The 21,062-nt window shown below is 43.5% G+C and overlaps 1 protein-coding gene and 1 pseudogene across 1 annotated transcript; one reads left to right on the forward strand and one right to left on the reverse strand.

The window, feature by feature from the left end:
* The first annotated feature begins 254 nt into the window (after window positions 1-254).
* CLRN2 (clarin 2) lies at window positions 255-10,192 on the forward strand. The gene is made up of 3 exons (XM_088836115.1): window positions 255-507; window positions 6,592-6,771; window positions 9,927-10,192. The coding sequence occupies exons 1-3, from the start codon at window positions 255-257 to the stop codon at window positions 10,190-10,192; spliced, it is 699 nt and encodes a 232-aa protein (XP_088692241.1).
* A 5,291-nt stretch (window positions 10,193-15,483) lies between these two features.
* On the reverse strand, window positions 15,484-17,822 carry LOC148777942 (V-type proton ATPase subunit B, brain isoform pseudogene; annotated as a pseudogene).
* Between the last annotated feature and the right edge of the window lie 3,240 nt (window positions 17,823-21,062).

Raw genomic sequence — 21,062 nt, forward strand, 5'->3', positions numbered from 1 at the left:
GTTACTCCCTTCGGTAACACACTCCTCCACACTGCCGTCAGGTGAAGACGTCTCTGTAGAGACTGCCCATGTGGTTGTAGTAAACATGGTCTGTGGGGGCAGGTGCTGAGGGAGGACCAGGAAAGGCCCCTGAACTCTTGAGCCGGTGTGTCTGGGAGAACCGACCCTGAAGCAGTGGATCACCCAGTGTCCAGAAGATGCTGAGGACCCCCGGTGTTGCTGGGACCCCTGGGGCATGACCTGCACCCAGCAGCATGCCTGGATGGTTCAAAAAGGCGTGGTACGGGCTGGCTTCTCTGCTCAGCTTCTCCTCCTTCATCCTGATCATCGTTGCCCTGGCACTGCCCCACTGGCTGAGTGGGAAAATCCTCTGTCAGACGGGAGTGGACCTCGTCAACGCCACGGATCCAGAGCTGGTCAAATTCATTGGCGACATTTACTACGGACTCTTCCGCGGTTGTAAGGTGCGGCAGTGCGGGCTGGGGGGCCGCCAGTCCCAGTTCACCAGTGAGTATACTGCGGCCACAGAAGCCGCTTTAGAACACTTCTTTGTAAATACTTGTATGGGGTGTGTGCACGCGTGCTCAGTCACCCCGTCGAACTCTTTGCAACCCCATGGGCAGTGGCCCACCCACCAGGCTCCTCTGTCCATGGGATTTTCCAGGCAAGAGTACTGGAGTAGGTTTGTGTCTAAATGCAGAATTGAAGAGCCGCTTCGGTCTAAGGCATGATGACAAAATCCACAGTTAGCCAAGGACTTACTCTTGTTGAGCATCAAGAAAAGATCTTTTTTTTTTCTTTCTGCAGAGATTTGTAGATCTTTGTAGTTTACCTCTATGAATAATCACTATCAATATATTGAGTGCTAACTTGTGTCAGACATTCTACGAAATGCTTTCCATGGCTTGTCTCTCTTAAGCCTTGTAACAAATTTATAAAGAAGGCATTATTAACATTCCCATTTTGCAGAGGGTTACACGGATACTCGGAGAATTTGTTACATAACTTGCCTGAGGTCAACCAGCCAGGAAACAGCATCAGACTATAGATGCAGGCCATGTAACTGGGGTGCTCTCAGCCAGTCTGACCTGCGAGTGTAGGTCGCCTGCTGAAATGAAAGTTACACTTCTGTTTATGTTAATATAAAAGCTTCAGAGTCTGAAAAAAAAGCCAAAGAGCTCTGCATCCGAGCACTGGAATCAGACGACCTCGGTTCAAAGCCCGAACACGTTGTTTCCTGGCAGGGAGAGCTCGGGCACAGCTGCTGTCTGTGAACGTGAGCAGGTACTGACCTGGGCGGGCGGACATCCAGGTCACATCAGAGCTGCTCTGCGTGTAAACAGAGCAGGAATCTAAGCCCAGCGTATGAAGGGTCCTCTGGGAAGGAAAAGCCAACACAAAAAGGCCAATATTCTGCATGTCTTCAGAATGAAACAGATTGCCGGTGAGAACAGTAGCCTACAAATTCATAATTAACCCACATAATGGAAAAACAAGGGAATAAGGAATTTTATTCACTATTTGATTTCTGTATGTCAGAATTGTAGTGGAGAAGGAAATGGCAACCCACTCCAGTACTCTGGTCTGGAAATTTCCATGGATGGAAGAGTCAGGTACGCTACTGTCCATGGGGTCGCAAAGAGTCGGACACGACTGAGCGACTTCACCTTCTTTCTTTCTTTAGCCAGAGTATCTTTTTAAACATAGAAAGAGAGAAAACTGGCTAATACAAATTGGCTTCACTTATGTACATGAAGGATATTAAAAATTGTTGCTGCTGCTGCAATGAAAAAATCTTGGCGAATATTTATATTTACCCAGAAATTAAACTGGACGAGGGATACTGAAAAAATAGCTAGGTCTTTTAAGAATATGAGGGGATAAAATATATCAGCAAATCTGATTGACTGTGCTGTACAGTAGAAACTAATGTCCATATTGTGAAGCAACTGTACTCCAATAAAACGTAATAAAAAATTACATAAAAAGCTGAAAACACATTCAACATAAATAAATAAATATAACAAAGAAATAGGACCAGCTAAAAGGAAATGATGACAATTGCGTGTAGTACTTGGTTCTGAGCTGGGTCCGTTTACTGTAAAGGACGTCACTAGGATAATTGATGGAACCTGAACCAGGTGTCAGGATTAAACAGCAGTCATACACCAGTGTTAACCCAGTGATTTTGATAACTGTATCATGGTTGTCAAAGAGAATGCCCTTTTTGAGGAAATTGCCCCTGAAGTACTCAGGGTTGAAGGAGCAATGTACCCTCAAATTGTTCAGGGGGAAAAAATTATTGGTAGCATTAAGGTTATTTCAAAAACACTTATAATAAAAAAAAATTAAGTGGGAGATGGCACAATTTTTAAACAGTTGTAGATAATTTGCAAAATTTTTCTTCTATATTGGATATTCTCATCATCAGAAGTGAGTCTCAATACCTTTAGTAAAAGTGAAAGATTTACATGATTTGAAAAGAAAGCAGAGTATATTTCTCGCTACCTTTAGATGTACAGAGCCAACATTATCTACCTGTGTGAGGTACCTAGGGGGTACATCAGAGCCCACCACCCCCAAGATGGAACCAGGATTTACCTGCTACTATCCATAGAAATTTTTAAAAATCCTGCTCCTAGGGCCTGTGTGCAGATCAAGAGAATTGGGGGGGTGGGTGTGAAAGTGCTTTGTAAACTGGAGTAGGAAGGTCTGGTTAGGTCTCGTAAGACAAACAGCCTCCATTCCCACCTTCATAGGGATCTCCCCTAAAGTCACCCAGGAAGGTCAATTTCCAAATCAACCAGCGAGAAAAGTAAAGGGCTATATACACAGGATGACGTCCCAGGTGGTTTAACAGTAAAGAATCTGCCTGACAATGCAAGAGACTCAAGAGACCTCAGGTTCAATCCCGAGGTAAGGAAGATCACCTGGAGAAGGAAATGGCAACCCACTCTAGTATTCTTCCTTGGGAAATCCCGTGGATAGAGGAGCCTGGTTGGCTATAGGCCATGAGGCTGCAAAGAGTTGGAACAGCTGAGCGACTGAGCACATATATAAGCACTCACATATGCAGCACAATCATGATTAAGATACTTGTTTATACCCAGACTTTCTGAAATAAAAGCAAAACAGCCTAGCCGTTTGAGCGGAAAGAAAGAGACAGATGCTTGTTCAGCCACGTTCACATATTCACCCATATTGTAGAGTATCTGTGGGCCTGGCATTCGAGGAAAACAGGGATGAACTAAACAGAGGAGTGTCTGCCTCCAGAAGCTTTCCACCCGGGAAAGAGAAAGGCAGTAAGTGATCCCTAAGCAGTGACACATTAGTGTCACAAGCGTCCTTCTTTGTTCATTTCCTTCATCCATTTCTGTGCTGGAGAAGAGATCTTACTCATGCCCATCTACTGAAGAGGAAACTGAGGATCAGAGAAACCAATAAAGAAAATAATTTCTGTAAAAGCAGCTGATGCAGCGCCTGAAAGGTAGTGTGTGCTTGATCATTTCCAGTTTGCTGGGGCCCTGGTCATCTCTCACCTCCAGACATTCCACCCACAGCCAGACCTGGGACTGACCTCAGGCCTCACGCTTCTCTTGTCACCGTCTATTTTAGGGAGCAGTCCTCTCTCAGACGTGTCTTTCGCAAACAGTTTTTCCCGTTCAGTGACCATGTTTTTGACACTGTCTTTCATAGGGCAGAATTTTCTCCATTTTAATAAAATCCAGTGTATCAATTATTTCTTTTCTTAAATTATCTTTTGCCTTGCTAGGGGTAAAAAGGACCTCTGGACTTCTCTAGGATATTACAAATTATGTAATAACAAGGTAATTATCTAATTTGAGGTGATGATAGGTTGATTAATCACTTCTGGGATTCAAGCAAGGTAACTTTTATATGTACACAAGAAGAATACTTATTCAAATTCAGAACTTGCCTGGTGGTTCAGGAGCAAAGACTCAACACTCCCAATGCAGGGAGCAACTAAAGATGGCAGATCCCACAGGCGGAAATGAAGATCTGATGCAGCTGATAAAGAAATAACGTTTCTTTTTAAAAAAGGAATATTCAAATTCAAAATAAAGCTTCTAGAATTTCAGCTCTGCAAGAACTAATTTTTTACATTTTTGCTTATCCAAGTTATCTGATTTTCTGCTATGCTGTGTGTGTATGCTAAATCCCTTCAGTGGTGTCTGATTCTTTGTGACCCCATGGACTGTAGCCCACCAGGCTCGTCTGTCCATGGGATTCTCCAGGCAAGATTACTGGAGTGGGTTGCCATGCCCCTTCTCCAGGGGATTTTCCCAACCCAGGGACCGAACCTGCATCTCTTACATCTCCTGAATTAGCAGGCGGGTTCTTTACCATCAGTGCCACCTGGGAAGCCCGCACATGACTTCATATGGCCCAAAATGCCCTCACCCATCATAGTAATCGGTTATTTCTCAAATTTTTATTAGGTCAAATCTGGAGATGGTTTCATATCATTACATGGATATGATTAATTCTTTTCAAAATCTATATTGTGTGGATTGTGCTTTAATTAAATAAATCAGTCTCCTACTGATTCATGGGCTTCCCAGGTGGTTCAGTGGTAAACAGTCTGCCTGCCAGTGCGAGACATGCAGGAGACATGGGTTCTATCCCTGTGTTGGGAAGATTCCCCTAGAGGAGGAAATGGCAACCCATTCCAGTATTCTTGCATGGGAAATTTCATGGACAGAGGAGCCTGGGGGGCTACAGTCCATGGGGTCGAAAAGAGTAGGACAGGAATCAGCACAGCCCCAATTCGCATTTTTGTTTCTGTCTAACCTTTTGCTACTTTAATGAATATCTGATACACACACAGACACACACACACACACATATATATACAGCTTTGAGCACATATGGGAGTGCTTTTCCTAGAAGTGAAATTACAATGAGACATGCTGCCAAATTCCTCTCAAAGAAAGTTTATAAATTAATATCACTACCAGGTTTGACATCATCTCCTTCCCTATACCTTCGTCAGCACCGTGTATTAGCAAACCTTTGGTCTTTGCCAATCACATAGGTGATGATTTTCTACTTTAAGTGACTGGTGAGGATTATTGTGCTGGTCGTACGCCCTAAGGATTGCATGAGCAAGTGAGGGGATAAGGAAACAGTTAGGTAATCAGGCAACAAGCTACCACGTTTGGAATGAAAAAAAAAAAAAATGCTAAGAGTTTGCAATAAAAAGTAGAAATCTAAAGGACACTGAGATATAAGGAATGGAAATGAAATTGAGAAGCCCTACAGGGAAAAGTCCCATGGGAAGGAGTTCATTTTCCAGGGTAAAGTTTCTCAGGCCAAGGAGATAACCACATGAAGATAAACACACGTGGAAATACAGAACTAAAAGGAAAATTCGATCAGAACTAAAGATGCAACTGTGCTGTGTCTGGAAACTTCTGAGTGGAAAGGATACTTTAAAGGGAGAGAGACCAAAATTCTTGTTCTCAGACTTGGCATACACCAGCCTTCTCCGAATAAAAATGGGCAAGTGAGACAGCAAAGAAGTGGGTGGACGGGGTCAGGCAGAGAGTGGAGCCAGGAAAACTCTGAGTCCTGGATCCCAACTGGGGTGGGAGACGGGCTGGTCAGTTTGGTGCCGAGAAGTGAAGCAGGGAGGTGGGAGTGCACAGGATGGACCCAAGTTAGACCAGGAAGTGTTCAGTAGAAACCTCGGAGTAGTTGCAGAGAAAGGGGTTTGCTCAGGTGTTTTTATTATTTTTTTTTTTAGCTGTCATTGTTTTATTTTTTTAAGTCTTTATTGAATTTGTTACATCATTGCTTCTGTTTTATGTTTTGTTTTTATGGCCATGAGGCACGTGGGATCTTAGCTCTCCCAACCAGGCATTAAACCTGCACCCCCTGAACTGGAAGGCCAAGTCTTAACCTACTGGACCACCAGGGAAGTCCCCGCTTTCATTGTTTTAAGTCATTCATATGTAATAACTGAAACCAGTGACCCTCAACTCTATATACCATATGGTATATAGGACTATGGGGCTTCCCTGGTGCCTCAGACAGTAAAGAATCCATGTGCAATGCAGGAGACCCAAGTTCGATCCCTGGGTCAGGAAGATCCCCTGGAGAAGGAAATGGCTATCCACTCCAGTCTTCTTGCCTGGAGAATCCCATGCAGAGAGGAGCCTGGTGGGCTACAGTTCACAGGGTTGCAAAAGATTTGGACAAACCACACACTGACCCTGATGAAAGCTTTGTGATCAGCCTTCTTAGACTGCTTCTCATGCCAGGCTCCTTTGCTAAAGAGACACACCCTGGGGCTTGTGTGTATCAACTCACACCAGATCCCAGAGCCGCAAGGCTGATGCAGCTTAAACACCCAGCTGGGGTATATTCTGGTTTTGCATCCACCCTAAGGAAGCGAAGGTTGTTGGCCATCTGATTAGGGGTAAATTTGTCTGGGAAGCCTCTTGCTTTTTGGAAGCCCAGCGCTTGCTGCCTTGCCCAGAGGCTGCGCTAACGCCTTCACGGTAAGCAGCCTCGGCCTTGTACCCTTGAGCTGAACCCTGAGGCTGACGTGATGGCTTGTCTCTGCAGTCTTCCCACACCTGGTGAAGGAGCTCAACGCGGGCCTCCACGTCACGGTTCTTCTGCTCCTCTTCTTGGCCTTGGCACTGGCTCTGGTCAGCACGGGCTTTGCCATTCTCAACATGATCCAAGTTCCGTACCGGGCAGTCAATGGCCCTGGGGGCATCTGTCTATGGAATGTTCTTGCAGGTAAGGAAGTCCCCATGGGGAGAGAGATTCCTGCCCATGCCATGAGGAGGCTGAGTTCCAAGCAGGTGGGCAGAAGGTGTGAAGGAGTGAAAATGCCGCGCCTCAAGCTTCACTTCCCTGGGTCTGTTACCTCCTTGATGGGCACCAATGTCCTTCTTACTAAAAGCTGAAGAACAGCTATCTTCATGAAAAACCAGGTCTCCGCGTGTATGAGTGGCTGAGGACTGGGAGCAGCAAAGAGGCTGGGATGAGAGGGAAGACAGGGAGATGGGGTGGAGATTTGGGGACCCTGGGACCAGTGGTAGGGGAGCTGCCGCCAAGATGCTGGAGGAACCTCACAAAGAACAGAGGAGAAGGAACGTGGGGGGCTCACAGCCTCATTTTCGGTAACCCTCACAACCTCCCTGTGTTTGTTCTTGTTCAGTAGTAAGTCGTGTCTGACTCTTTGGGACCCCCTGTCCTTTGCCATCTTCTGAAGTTTGCTCACATTCATGCCCATTGAGTCCATGGTGCCATCTAACCACCTCATCCTCTGCCACTTCCTTCTCCTCCTGCCTTCAGTCTTTCCCAGCATCAGGGTCTTTTCCAATGAGTCACCTCTGCGCATCAGGTGGACAAAGTATTGGAGCTTCCGCATCAGTCCTTCCAATGAATATTCAGGGCTGATCTCCCTTAGGATTGACTAGTTTGATCTCCTTGTAATCCAAGGGACTTTGCCATATTATTAGACCCATAGTTACAGATGAAGAACCTGAGGCTCAGAGATGTTAAAAGATGCACTGAACGTCACGTAGTCATGAGTAATAGAGGCAAGATTCCAACCCAGGTATAACTGAGTCTAAGCCCTTTGTCTTTCCTTAACCCATGGTGTCATCTATGACCACCATGACCTATCTTCCAAGACAAAACCCAAGTCAAAAGATGTATGTAAGTGCGTGCAGGTGTGTTAATTTGGGAGAGTATCTGGATATAGAAGTTAATTCACCTTTAGTTCAGCACTGAAAAAAACCACCTGTAATGAAACTAACAAAATCCCAAGAATGATTTCAGAAAATCGAGGTCAAATGTGAAGGTGTCCTGATGTCAATAACCCCTCACTACCTCACTACCTTATACAGGATGACCAGCAAGTACAAACACAAGTAATGTTGGTTTTCTGCAGTTTAAAAAGCAAAAAAAAAGAAGGCAAAATTGAAGGCAAAAGGAGATGACAGAGGATGAGATGTTTAGATAGCATCACCGACTCAACGGACCTGAATTTGAGCAAACTTCAGGAGATAGTGGTGGGCTGCAGTCCGTGGGGTCGCTAAGGGTCGGACACGACTGAGCGACTTCACTTTCACTTTTCACTTTCACACACTGGAGAAGGAAATGGCAACCCACTCCAGTGTTCTTGCCTGGAGAATCCCGGGGACGGGGGAGCCTGGTGGGCTGCCGTCTATGGGGTCGCACAGAGTCGGACACGACTGAAGCGACTCAGCAGCAGCAGCAGGAGATAGTGAAGGACAGAGGGGCCCAATGTGCTGCCCTCCACGGGGCTGCAATGAGCCGGGCGTGGTGACTTAGGGCCTGAACGACAAAGCTGCCTTATCATGCACTAGAGCCTAGAGTCAGTAAATCAGTTATCACACACTCGCCTGTGTTTGCAGACTGTGACCATCCTGTAGAATTTCTTATAAACACGCCTCTCTCCCATCTAGACTTGCATACCTCTGCCTGAATCCTCACAGTGACTGGCACGTTCAACCTCACTCTTTAAATAAATGCTTCTCTAGGTCAATTTCCTTCCTTCTGGAGGCAGTACCCTCAAGCTCAGAGTATTTTTAAGAAGGCAATTTGACAAAACTTGACTCTCAAAAGGCATAAAAATATGAATAGCCTTTGATTAAACAACCCCAAACAGTAATTTATGCTAAGGAAATAACTGGAAAAGAGCACAAAAATATATATTAAAAGGTGTTTCCTGCAGCACTTTATAATGTCAAAAATTGGAAGCAATCTAGAAATCCAGAAATTAAGTCACCCTTAATTAAACTTAATTAAGCGTGTCACTGGAATGAAGCATCATAGACCAATTTAAAGTCATGCTGTGACAGAATATTTAACAACATGGAAAAAAAATATTCAAGTTAGAGAGAAAAAAAATCAAGTGTAAAACAGTAGGAGCACCATAATACTAATTCTGTTAAAAAAGAGAGAAATATAAAGAAATATGCTTAAACATTCCAAGTGTTTTCATTTGACTTTTAGGGGAAAAAGCAAATTTGTCTTTTTCATCGTTATGATTTTTTTGGATGTCCAAGTTTTTTTTTTTCAAGGAAAGAGTAATAATCTAAAGAAAGAGAATAATAAATGTGTTTTAAAATGTTAATTAAAATCAGGGTAGGAGAAAAGTTGAGCAAAAGAGAGAGGGATGGGGAGAGAAAGCGACAGAGAAAAGCCGGAAGGTCCGAGTCGGACGCAGCAGGTGGGAAAGACATGAAGTCTTCCCCTCTCTCCTTTCCTTCCCTCCTCCTCTTATCTGTCCTTATCACTAAGCTTGGAAGGAGGATATTAAAGAGGAGAGAACTGTCTAGCCCTCTGTTGATCCTCCAGCCCACCCCATAAGATGCTCTTGTGTCTTCCTTATAGCCTCAGGGTCTGCATACACAGGCTGAATTAGTTAGAGATTGAGCGTATCCAATGTGGGTAAGTGCCCTGCTCTGGGTAAAGGGAAAATTAAAGGACTTGAGATTCAAAGTTGATCTGGCAGGAAGCTTATTCCCACACCTCTTGCCCCTCACACAGTGAACTATCTGCCGCTTCTAAAAGCAAATTAAAATTTGTGTCACCCTCAGAATGTTTTAAGGGGCTTCCCTGGTGGCTCAATGGTAAAGAATCCGCCTGCCAGTGCAGGAGACCTGGGTTTGATCCTCAGGTTGGGAAAATCTCCTGGAGGAAGAAATGGCAATTGGCTCCAGTATTCTTGCCTGGAAAAATCCCATGAACAGAGGAGCCGGGCAGGCTACAGTCCCTGGGGTCGCAAAGAGTCAGACACAATCAAGCAACTTAAACCCCAAAAGTTTGTTGCTTGTGCCCCAGAAAAGCCACCTCACCTCTAGGAGTTGAACTGCAGAAAAAGGACTGTGTATGAGGGTATACTTTCCGGGTTTCAGGCGGAGTTGTGGCCTTGGCCATCGCCAGCTTCATGACTGCAGTAAAATTTCACGACCTGACAGGACGAATCGCCAACTTCCAGGAGAAGCTCTTTCGCTTCGTCGTGGTGGAGGAACAGTACGAGGAGTCCTTCTGGATCTGTGTGGCCAGCGCCTCAGCCCACGCCACTAACCTGGCTGTGGTGGCCATCAGTCAGATCCCCCTGCCGGAGATCAAGGCCAAGGTGGAAGAGGCCACAGTCACGGCCGAGGACATCTTGTATTAATAACCTGCACCTTAAACCAGTTCTTGGTATGAATGGAAACCTCCCTTTTCTTTTTCCAGGTTTCACAGTCCAGAATGTCTGTGGTACTGGCAGGAAGAATAAGGAAGTGGAAGCGGGGAGGGTGGAACGTGCACCAGAAAAGAAAACTTTCTGAATTTCTAGCATCTCTGTACTTCTTTCTCACTAACCTTGGAGTTAGAGACTCTGCCACTTGCCACCTGTCTGTATGCTGGACGATTCACTTAACATCTATAAAATGAAAATATTAATGACCTTGCAAGGTTGTAATGAGTTTTTTGTTGTTGTTTGGTCACTGAGTCATGTCAGACCCTTTGTAACCCCATGGACTTCAGCATGCCAGGCTTCCCTGTCCTTCACTGTCTCCTGGAGTTTGCTTAAACCCTTATCCATTGAGTTGGTGATGCAACCACCAATCTCATCCTCTGTTGACCCCTTCTCCTCCCGCTTTCCATCTTTCCCAGCATCAGCATCTTTTCCAATGAGCTGGCTCTTCACATCAGGTGGACAAAGTATTGGAGCTTCAGCGTCAGCATGAGTCCTTCCAATGAATATTCAGGGTTGATTTCCCTTCAGATTGACTGATTTGATCTCCTTGTTCAAGGGATTCTCAAGAGTCTTCAACACCACTGTTCAAAAGCATGAATTCTTTGGTATTCAGCCTTCTTTATGGCCCCATTATCACATCTGTACACGAATACTGGAAAAACCATACCTCTGACTATGTGGGCCTTTGTCAGCAAAGTAACGTTACATGGATGATAGTGTTGCCAGCCTTTGTATACTGGCTGGCACCCTGTACATATAAGACAGTACACATTCCAAGAAATGTCTAGAGACTCTTGGTATATTTCACTCAATACTAGGAAAGATGCTAACAGGAAGATGATAATATGCCTGACCTCCAGAGACACCTAATCTTTCCACAGGACACAGGAATCAGAGAGCAAAAATAACAGCAAGAATGTAAAATAACCACCCTTCTTTGGGGGCTTCCCTTGTGGCTCAGCTGGTAAAGAAACCACCTGCAATGTGGGAGACCTGGTTTTGATCCCTGGGTTGGGAAGATCCCCTGGAGAAGGGTAAGTCTACCGACTCCAGTATTCTGGCCTGGAGAATTCCATGGACTGGCTACAAAGAGTCAGACACGACTGAGCGACTTTCACTTTTCACTCTTCTTTGGAGTGGCTACTGCCTGCAGTTCTAAAAGTTTTACATGTAGTAAGTCATTAGGTCCTCAGCACAAGTTTGTTGGTATAGTACTACTTAAGTCCCATTTCATAGATGAAGAAACTCAGGCATAAAGAGGTCGGATCACTTGCCAAGGTCAGGAATTAAATGGAGGGAAGTCTGAAGCCAAAGGGTACATGTTTAACCACTTGGCTAATCTGATGTTTGGTGTACAAACAATTGCAGGGCAGTGGGATACGTGTCATAACAGCATATGGAGAAAGGACCCAACAAGGAGTTCATGCTTCAGGAGGGGATGCGGTGTGTGTCCCAGAGTTGACACTCAATCTAAACTTTGAAAGAAAAGGAGACTTTTTCCAGTGGTAAAGGAAGCAAGGTTGGAGAAGGATTCCAGGTCAAGTCAGTAATGATAAGGAGGCACAGCATATGACTTTACAAGTGTTAAGTGTGTTAGCCGCTCAGTCCTGTCTGACTCTTTGCAATTCCATGGACTCGATCCCCACAGGCTCCTCTGTCCATGGGATTCTCCAGACAAGTATACTGGAGTGGGTTGCCATGTCCTTACAAAGGGGACTTGAAAGTATGTGAATGCCCAGAAGGGTTAGAATATTGCTCTAATGCAGCTGTTGGACAAACCCAGATGCTTTGTATTAGGTTTTCCTAAGTGGTGCTGTGATGATGGTTAATTTTATGTGTCATCTTGGCTAGGACATGGTACAGAGATATTGGAGAAACACTACTCTAAATGTTGTTGTGAAGGTATTTGGGGGGGTTGGGGGGAATGGGGTTAAACAGTAGATTTTCAGGAAAGCAGATTGCCCTCCATAATATGGGATGGTCTCATCCAATCAGTTGAAGGCCCTAAGAAAGAGACTGACTCCCCCAAGGGAGAGGGAATTCTGCCAGCAAACTTCCACTGGACCCAAACTGCAACTCTTCCCTCGGTCTTCATACTGCCAGCTTACCCTATTGATTGTGGATTTGCCAGTCTCCACATCATGTGAGCCAGTTCCTTGTAATAGATCTCTCTCTTTCACACACACAGACACACACAAACACATACAGACACACATACAAAGACACACACACACAAATCCTATTGGTTCTGTTACTTTGGCACATGACTCTAGTACACAGCTGTTTGCTGTTGTTCAGTCACTAAGTCATGCCTGACTCTTTGTGACCCCATGAACTGCAGCACACCAGTCTCCTCTGTCCTTCACCATCTCACAGAGTTTGCTCAAACTCATGTCCATTGAGTCAGTGATGCCATCCAACCATCTCATCCTCTGCCACCCCCTCCTGTTCCCTTCAGTCTTTCCCAGCATCAAGGTCTTTCCCATGAGTCAGCTCTTCCATCCAGTGGCCAACTACATCCAGTGGCCAAAGTATTGGAACTTCAGTTACAGCAACAGTCCTTCCAATGAGTATTCAGGGTTGATTTTCTTTAGGGTTGACTGGTTTGATCTCCTTGCAGTCCAAGGGACTCTCGAGAGTCTTCCCTAGCACCACAATTCCAAAGCATCAATTCTTTGGCACTCAGCCTTCTTTATGTTCCAACTCTCACATTGTACATTACTACTGGAAAAACACAACTCTGTTAACTCTATTAATTCATTTTCCCACTATGCCAGCTGGAGTGAATCCTTTCCCAGCCCTCCTGTCTTCATGCCAGGTAAAAGTTATTCCCACCTCCTCCACAGATTAGCTTCCACTATAATGACACCTGATATGGACTCAGCCTACTTCTCTTAACAATGAGCCTCAGAAAGTTTCCATGGAATCTCTTCTAATTGCTTGTGATTCCCTCTGTGCCCTGCCCCTTTCAACCCTCTGTCCCCACCCCAGACACAGCTGAGTTCTACTTAGCAGACTGTTGTCACTCATCAAATATGCAGAATGGCGCAAGAAGGAAGGAAGAAAAAACGTGATCGGAGATGCATCCGAAAGATAGAAGCAGGCTGCAGTGCTGTCTTGAAAACAAGTGGAAAGGTCAGTGTTCTATCAAGTTTAAAATGAAGTCCTACGGACAGTTCTTTACAATCAATAACATAAACACAAAATTTGGGCAACAGTTTATATGATACACATCTGATGGTCGTGGAACATGTATTCACTCATTCAACAAGTGCTGAAATTTCTGCAAGTAGAGCAGTAAACAGGCAAAACTTCCTGCCCCTGCAGAGATTTTGTTCTCTGACCAGCTGTGGTTGGGTGGGTGTTGGTGGTTGGTGACTCATCTCTGACAGCTTGTGATCTCCTAAGAAATGCCAGCCTAAGCCTCAGCTTTCCCCCTGATCAGACTCAGGTCTGTGCAGACTCTCAGGTGGTGGAAGAGTGAATTTGGTTTTGCTTCTAATAGTAGAATTGCCTTATCAAGATGGCAACCTTGATCAAGAGCCATCTGCTCCATGGTGTCAAAGGGCAGGCTTTTGTGTGACTGTGTATATTTTCAGTGACAGGATCTACAACTTTCCAAAAGGTTTCAGAAGTGTCTATAACTTAAAATTTTCAAACCCTGGTCCACCAGGCAGCGACCTCCATGCTTCTGGAGATAGTCAGGTTTGATCTGAAAGGTGTCTCTTAGGGATATCACAGAAGAACTTCCTAAATGGAATGTACTGAGTTTTGTTAGGAGTGAGGGGAGAAGGAGAGGAAACAATACATGTCTGGGCCACAGTGCACTCATGTGAGACTCAAACGTACAGAGAAAGCATCGCTCCTTTATTCTGACTGCAGTTAATCTGGTCATTTTATGAGTCAAGAAAAAAAATAATAAATGCCTAATTCAGCTTATTATTTTTCTTGAAGACTTGAATATTACATTTTATTTTTTAAATTAATTTATTTATTTTAATTGGAGGCTAAATAGTTTAAAATATTATAGTGGTTTTTGCCATATATTGACATGAATCAGCCATGGGTGTACATGTGTTCCCCATCCTGAACCCCCCCTCTCACCTTCCTCCCTATCCCATCCCTCAGGGTCATCCCAGTGCAGCAGCCCCGAGCACCCTGTCTCATGCATCAAACCCGGACTGGCAATCTGTTTCACATATGATAATATACATGTTTCAGTGCTATTCTCTCAAATCATCCCACCCTCACCTTCTCCCACAGAGTCCAACAGTCTATTCTTTACATCTAGGTCTCTTTTGCTGTCTCGCATATAGGGTCATCATTACCATCTTTCTAAAATCCATAGATATCCATTAATATACTGTATTGGGGTTTTTCTTTCTGACTTACTTCATTCTGTATAATAGGCTCCAGTTTTATCCACCTCATTAGAACTGATTCAAATGCATTCTTTTTAATAGCTGAGTAATACTCCATTGTGTATATGTACCACAGATATCTTATCCATTCGTCTGCTGATGGACATCTAGGTTGCTTCCAGGTCCTGGCTATTATAAACAGTGCTGTGATGAACATTGGGGTACACGTCTCTTTCAATTCTGGTTTCCTCGGTGTGTATACCCAGGAGTGCAATTGCTGGGTCATATGGCAGTTCTATTTCCAGTTTTTTAAGGAATCTCCACACTGTTCTCCATAGTGGCTGTAGTAGTTTGCATTCCCACCAACACTGTAAGAGGGTTGGTTCCCTTTTCTCTGCACCCTCTCCAGCATTTATTGTATGTAGACTTTTTGATAGCAGCCATTATGACCAGCATGAGATGGTACCTCATTGTGATTTTCATTCACATTTTCTTTTTTTTTTCATTTAATTTAATATTTATTTTCATTTTAATCCAGGTCACATTTTCTACATTAAAATATAATCATGCTGACTTCCCCCACCCCCACCCCCCACAACTTCAGAGAAAAAAGTGAAGAACTTTACACAACTTGAAAGAAAGATGGAATGCACAGAGAAGCTGCTATTGCACCCAAGGAACAAAGAACACAAAGAGACCCAACAGCAGACACGTCAGAAGTGCATAGAAGACAGCTCAGGGCTCGCAGCAGGAAGGAGGAGTTAAAAGGCTAAAGCTTTTAATGCTGCCACTTGTGCCACAAGTGTACCCTGAAAAGGCAAAGAGGTCGAAAAGCAGGACCAAACAGGGGATTTCTCAAAGGCTACTATCTAACAGAGTATAAAATATCCATACATTAAATTAAAAACGCCATACACAGAAGTGCTTTCTCTTCCCCACTTGCCTTTTTAGCATCTGGTCAACATTCTAGAAACTTAAAACCACTGTCGGCATGTCCAAATGTAGAAATAATTTTTTTTTTATTCTTAAAAAAGTGTACCCCAGCTCTTTCCAAGCAACACTTCTATTAATTATTGTATAATTATTGTAATGATGATTCTTCTGCATGGAAACCCAGTAAGGATTAGGACAGGGCATCTTGCTGCTCAGAGCGATGCCAGCAGGGCAAAAGAGGCATGATTCTGTGTTACTCACAGGGAGGGAGAGCAGTAAGACACGGGGGTTGAAGCTAATCCGTACCAAAGAGGAAAAGGAAACTCCTTTTCTAAGCTATCCATTAGACAGGAAAGAGCAGGTGGGCAGTAAAAACCATCTGCTGTGAGCAGCGGCACAGACCCCGAGGCATACCAAAATCTAAAACCAGCACTGGGGAAAGCCTCTTGGCTCTGAGAAATGTCTTTCAGACCCCTCTCTTGTCCCTAGCTTGGAGACCAAAGCACTGTAACTTCAGATAGTGGTACTATTGCCAGGGTGGAGAGGGAAGGGCTAAGAGACCCCAATAATGAGGACACTAGGCAGTTAGGTACACCACTATGTACAAATACACACATCGATGAAAAACTTCACATCCAACTCTCAGCTGCTCTAAAGAAAGCGTTGGAAGGATCCAGGTTTTCCTAAACAGGATATTTTAAAGTCTGTTAGCAGTTTAGAACATTGCAACACTGGCACAGTATGTTACCTGGTCTTTGTTTTTAATTACAGGGAGACACAGTAAACTCCAACACAAAGGTGGGGATGGGGGAGTGCAAAAGGAATAAAGAAAATAGAACCAGTACTTCACAAGAGCATCGAGCCAGCGATGAAGTAGCAGCTAATGCTTCTCAGAGTCTCGAGGGTAGAATTCGCTCAGGGTGCTCTGAGGGATCCTCTTCAGCATTTCTTTGGGGAAGATTCGGAGCAGTTGCCAGCCAATGTCCAAAGTCTCATACACAGTGCGGTTTTCATAAGGACCCTGAGCAATCAAGTTCCTCTCAAACTTCTGCAGAAATTCCAAGTAAAGAAGATCATCTGAGGTAAGGGCTTCTTCTCCAACGACAGCTTTCATGGCTTGTACATCCTTACCAATAGCATAGCACGCATACAGCTGGTTAGACACATCGGCGTGATCCTTTCTGGTCATGCCTTCTCCAATAGCAGACTTCATCAACCGCGACAAGGAGGGCAGCACATTAATGGGTGGGTAAATCATCGTTAGGCATGGTGAGAATAGGAATTTGAGTAATAGAGCCATTTCGACCTTCCACTCGACCAGCGCGTTCATATATTGTGGCTAAATCTGTATACATGTAACCTGGGAAACCTCGTCGACAAGGAACCTCTTCCCTGGCTGCTGAAACCTCTCGAAGTGCTTCAGCATAAGAACTCATGTCTGTTAGGATAACCAATACATGTTTCTCACACTGATAGGCCAGGAACTCGGCCGTGGTTAGAGCCAATCGAGGAGTGATAATTCGCTCAATAGTTGGGTCATTAGCCAAGTTCAAAAACAGGCACACGTTGTCCATTGAGCCATTTTCCTCAAAGTCAGATTTGAAGAACCGGGAAGTTTCCATGTTTACACCCACAGCAGCAAATACAATCGCAAAATTTTCCTCACTGTAGTCCACTACATCTTTGGATTTTTTTACCAAACCAGCCTGGCGACAGATTTGAGCTGCAATCTCATTGTGCGGTAAGCCAGCAGCAGAGAAGATAGGAATCTTCTGCCCCCGAGCAATACTGTTCATGCCATCTATGGCCGAAATGCCAGTTTGAATCATCTCCTCTGGATAGATTCGACATTGAGGGTTGATTGGCTGGCCCATGATGTCAAGGAAGTCTTCAGCCAGCACAGCAGGACCTCTATCAATGGGCTTTCCTGATCCATTGAATACCCAACCAAGCATATCCTCAGACACTGGCGTTCGGAGAATATCCCCGGTAAACTCACAGGACGTTTTCTTGGCATCTATACCTGAAGTCCCTTCAAATACCTGAACCACAGCTTTGGAACCACTAACTTCTAGAACTTGCCCGCTCCTCTTCGTCCAGTCAGGGAGTGCATAATCTCAGCGTATCTGGGAAATGAGACGAGGCTGGGAGAGGTAGTTGCGGCTAACTGCCAGCGCCTGCTCTCGAGACCCCGCCAGGGGCCCACTGGTGGGTACTGGTAGCTCAGGCGCGGCCCCGTTCACGATCCCCCGCATCGCCCGCAGCACCATCTTGTCTCCTCCGTCCTGACTGGCCCCCCATTCACATTTTCTTCTTTGAAGAAATGTCTGTTTAGTTCTTTGGCCCATTTCTTGATTAGGTCGTTTATTTTCCTAGAATTGAGTTGCAGGAGTTGCTTGTATATTTTTGAGATTAGTTCTTTGTCAGTTGCTTCATTTGCTATTATTTTCTCCCATTCTGAAGGCTGTCTTCACCTTGCTTATAGTTTCCTTCATTGTGCAAAAGCTTTTAAGTTTAATTAGGGCCCATTTGTTTATTTTTTCTTTTATTTCCATTACTCTGGGAGATGGATCACAGAGGATCCTACTGTGATTCATGTCAGAGAGTGTTTTGCCTATGTTCTCCTCTAGGAGTTTTGTAGTTTCTGGTCTTACGTTTATATCTTTAATCCACTTTGAGTTTATTTTTGTGTATGGTGTTAGAAAGTGTTCTAGTTTAATTCTTTTACAAGTGGTTGACCAGTTTTCCCAGCACCACTTGTTAAAAAGATTGTCTTTACTCCATTGTATATTCTTGCCTCCTTTGTCAAAGATAAGGTGTCCATAGGTGTGTGGATTTATCTCTGGGCTTTCTATTTTGTTCCATTGATCTGTATTTCTGTCTTTGTGCCAGTACCATACTGTCTTGATGACTGTAGCTTTGTAGTATAGTCTGAAGTCAGGCAGGTTGATTCCTCCAGTTCCATTCTTCTTTCTCAAGATTGCCTTGGCTATTCAAGGTTTTTTTGTATTTCCATACAAATTGTGAAATTATTTGTTCTAGTTCTCTGAAAGATACCGTTGGTAGCTTGATAGGGATTGCATTGAATCTATAGATTGCTCTGGGTAGTATACTCATTTTCACTATATTGATTCTTCTAACCCACGAACATGGTATATTTCACCATTTGTGTCGTCTTTGATTTCCTTCATCAGTGTTTTATAGTTTTCTATATATAGGTCTTTCGTTTCTTTAGGTAGATATATTCCTAAGTATTTTATTCTTTTCATTGCAATGGTGAATGGAATTGTTTCCTTAATTTCTCCGTTTTCTCATTGTTAGTGTATAGGAATGCAAGGGATTTTTGTGTGTTAATTTTATATCCTGCAACTTTACTATATTCATTGATTAGCTCTAACAATTTTCCGGTGGAGTCTTTAGGGTTTTCTATGTAGAGGATCATGTCATCTGCAAACAGTGAAAGGTTTACTTATTCTTTTCTGATCTGGATTCCTTTCATTTCTTTGTCTGCTCTGATTGCTGTAACCAAAACTTCCAAAACTATGTTGAATAGTAGTGGTGAGAGTGGGCTTCCTTGTCTTGTTCCTGACTTTAGGGGAAATGCTTTCAGTTTTTCACCGTTGAGGATAATGGTTGCTGTGGGTTGCTCATATACTACCTTTATTATGTTGAGGTATGTTCCTTCTATTCCTGCTTTCCGGGGTGGGGGAAAATGGATGTTGAATCATAAATCATCCATTTATCATAAATGGATGTTGAATTTTGTCAAAGTCTTTCTCTGCATCTATTGAGATAATCATATGGTTTTTATCTTTCAATTTGTTAATGTGGTGTATTACATTGATTGATTTGTGGATATTGAAGAATCCTTGCATCCCTGGGATAAAGCCGACTTGGTCATGACATATGATCTTTTTAATATGTTGTTGGATTCTGTTTGCTAGAATTTTATTAAGGATTTTTGCATCTATGTTCACCAGTGATATTGGCCAGCAGTTTTCTTTTTTTGTGGCATCTTTATCTGGTTTTGGTATTATGGTGGCCTCATAGAGTGAGTTTGGAAGTTTACCTTCCTCTGCAATTTCCCGGAAGAATTTGAGTAGGATAGGTGTTAGCTCTTCTCTAAATTTTTGGTAGAATTCAGCTGTGAAGCTGTCTGGTCCTGGGCTTTTTTTTGCTGGAAGATTTCTGATTACAGTTTCAATTTCTGTGTTTGTGATGTGTCTATTAAGATTTTCTATTTCTTCCTGGTTCAGTTTTGGAAAGTTGTGCTTTTCTAAGAACTTGTCCATTTCTTCCAAGTTGTCCATTTTATTGGCATACAGTTGCTGATAGTAGTCTCTTATGATCCTTTGTATTTCTGTGTTGTCTGTTGTGATCTCTCCATTTTCATTTCTAATTTTGTTGATTTGATTCTTCTCCCTTTGTTTCTTGATGAGTCTGGCTAATGGTTTGTCAATTTTATTTATCTTCTCAAAGAACCAGCTTTTAGCTTTGTTGATTTTTGCTATGGTTTCTTGTTTCTTTTCCATTTATTTCTGCCCTATTTTTAAAGATTTCTTTCCTTCTACTAACCCTGAGGTTCTTCATTTCTTCCTTTTCTGGTTGCTTTAGGTATAGAGTTAGGTTATTTATATGACTTTTTTCTTGTTTCTTGAGGTAAGCCTGTATTGCTATGAACCTTCCCCTTAGCAGTGCTTTTATGGTGTCCTGTAGGTTTTGGGTTGTTTTCATTTTCATTCATTTCTATGCATATTTTCTTTTTTTTATTTCTTCTGTGATTTGTTGGTTACTCAGCAGCATATTGTTCAGCCTCCATATGTTGAAAAAATTAATAGTTTTTTTTCCTGTAATTGATGTCTAATCTTACTTCATTGTGATCAGAAAAGATGCTTGGAATGATTTCAATTTTTTTGGATTTACCAAGGCTAGATTTATGGCCCAGGATGTGATCTGTCCTGGAGAAGGTTCCATGTATACTTGAGAAAAGGGTAAAATTCATTGTTTTGGGGTGAAATGTCCTATAAACATCTATTAGGTCTAATTGGTCCATTGTATCACTTAGAGTTTGTGTTTCCTTGTTAATTGGCAGTTTTAGGTTCAGAGAAATTAGTGAATTGCTCAGGTCACATTATTCATCAGCCATGGGGAAAGGATTCAGTCACCACCTATGCAATGTCAAGGTCACCATTTTCCCACAGCAGGATTGCACTTCTTGCAAGACTTCTAGGGCTCCTTCCCAGGACTCCTGCAGATAGCTGTGCAGGTTGAACCTCACCCACAGGAGAACTGCTCACATCTATCCCATCCTCCACTGACCTGTTGTGGCCTGATCCCTGCAGATGCTTCCGCCAGAGAAGATGCTTTTTCTTCCTGTACACCAAGATGCCCGGCAGGCTCACAGCACCTCAACCCAGTCCACACACAATCAAACCGTTAATCATAATATTACTTTATGACATTGGTTATCGGGGTTACAGTCTGTGATCTACTTCCTGGTAGTCAGGAGT

This window comes from Moschus berezovskii, chromosome 5 (assembly GCF_049115385.1).
Source record: "Moschus berezovskii isolate FMDL1 chromosome 5, NW_MosBer_1.0, whole genome shotgun sequence".
In the NCBI taxonomy this organism is placed as follows: Eukaryota; Metazoa; Chordata; class Mammalia; order Artiodactyla; family Moschidae; genus Moschus; species Moschus berezovskii.

Excerpts from the sequence above, each read along its gene's own strand:
- CLRN2 (XM_088836115.1), top strand. The coding sequence starts at position 255 with ATGCCTGGATGGTTCAAAAAGGCGTGGTACGGGCTGGCTTCTCTGCTC. Across the intron at positions 508-6,591 it reads CCGCCAGTCCCAGTTCACCA|TCTTCCCACACCTGGTGAAG; the intron begins GTGAGTATACTG and ends TTGTCTCTGCAG. Across the intron at positions 6,772-9,926 it reads TCTATGGAATGTTCTTGCAG|GCGGAGTTGTGGCCTTGGCC; the intron begins GTAAGGAAGTCC and ends TCCGGGTTTCAG.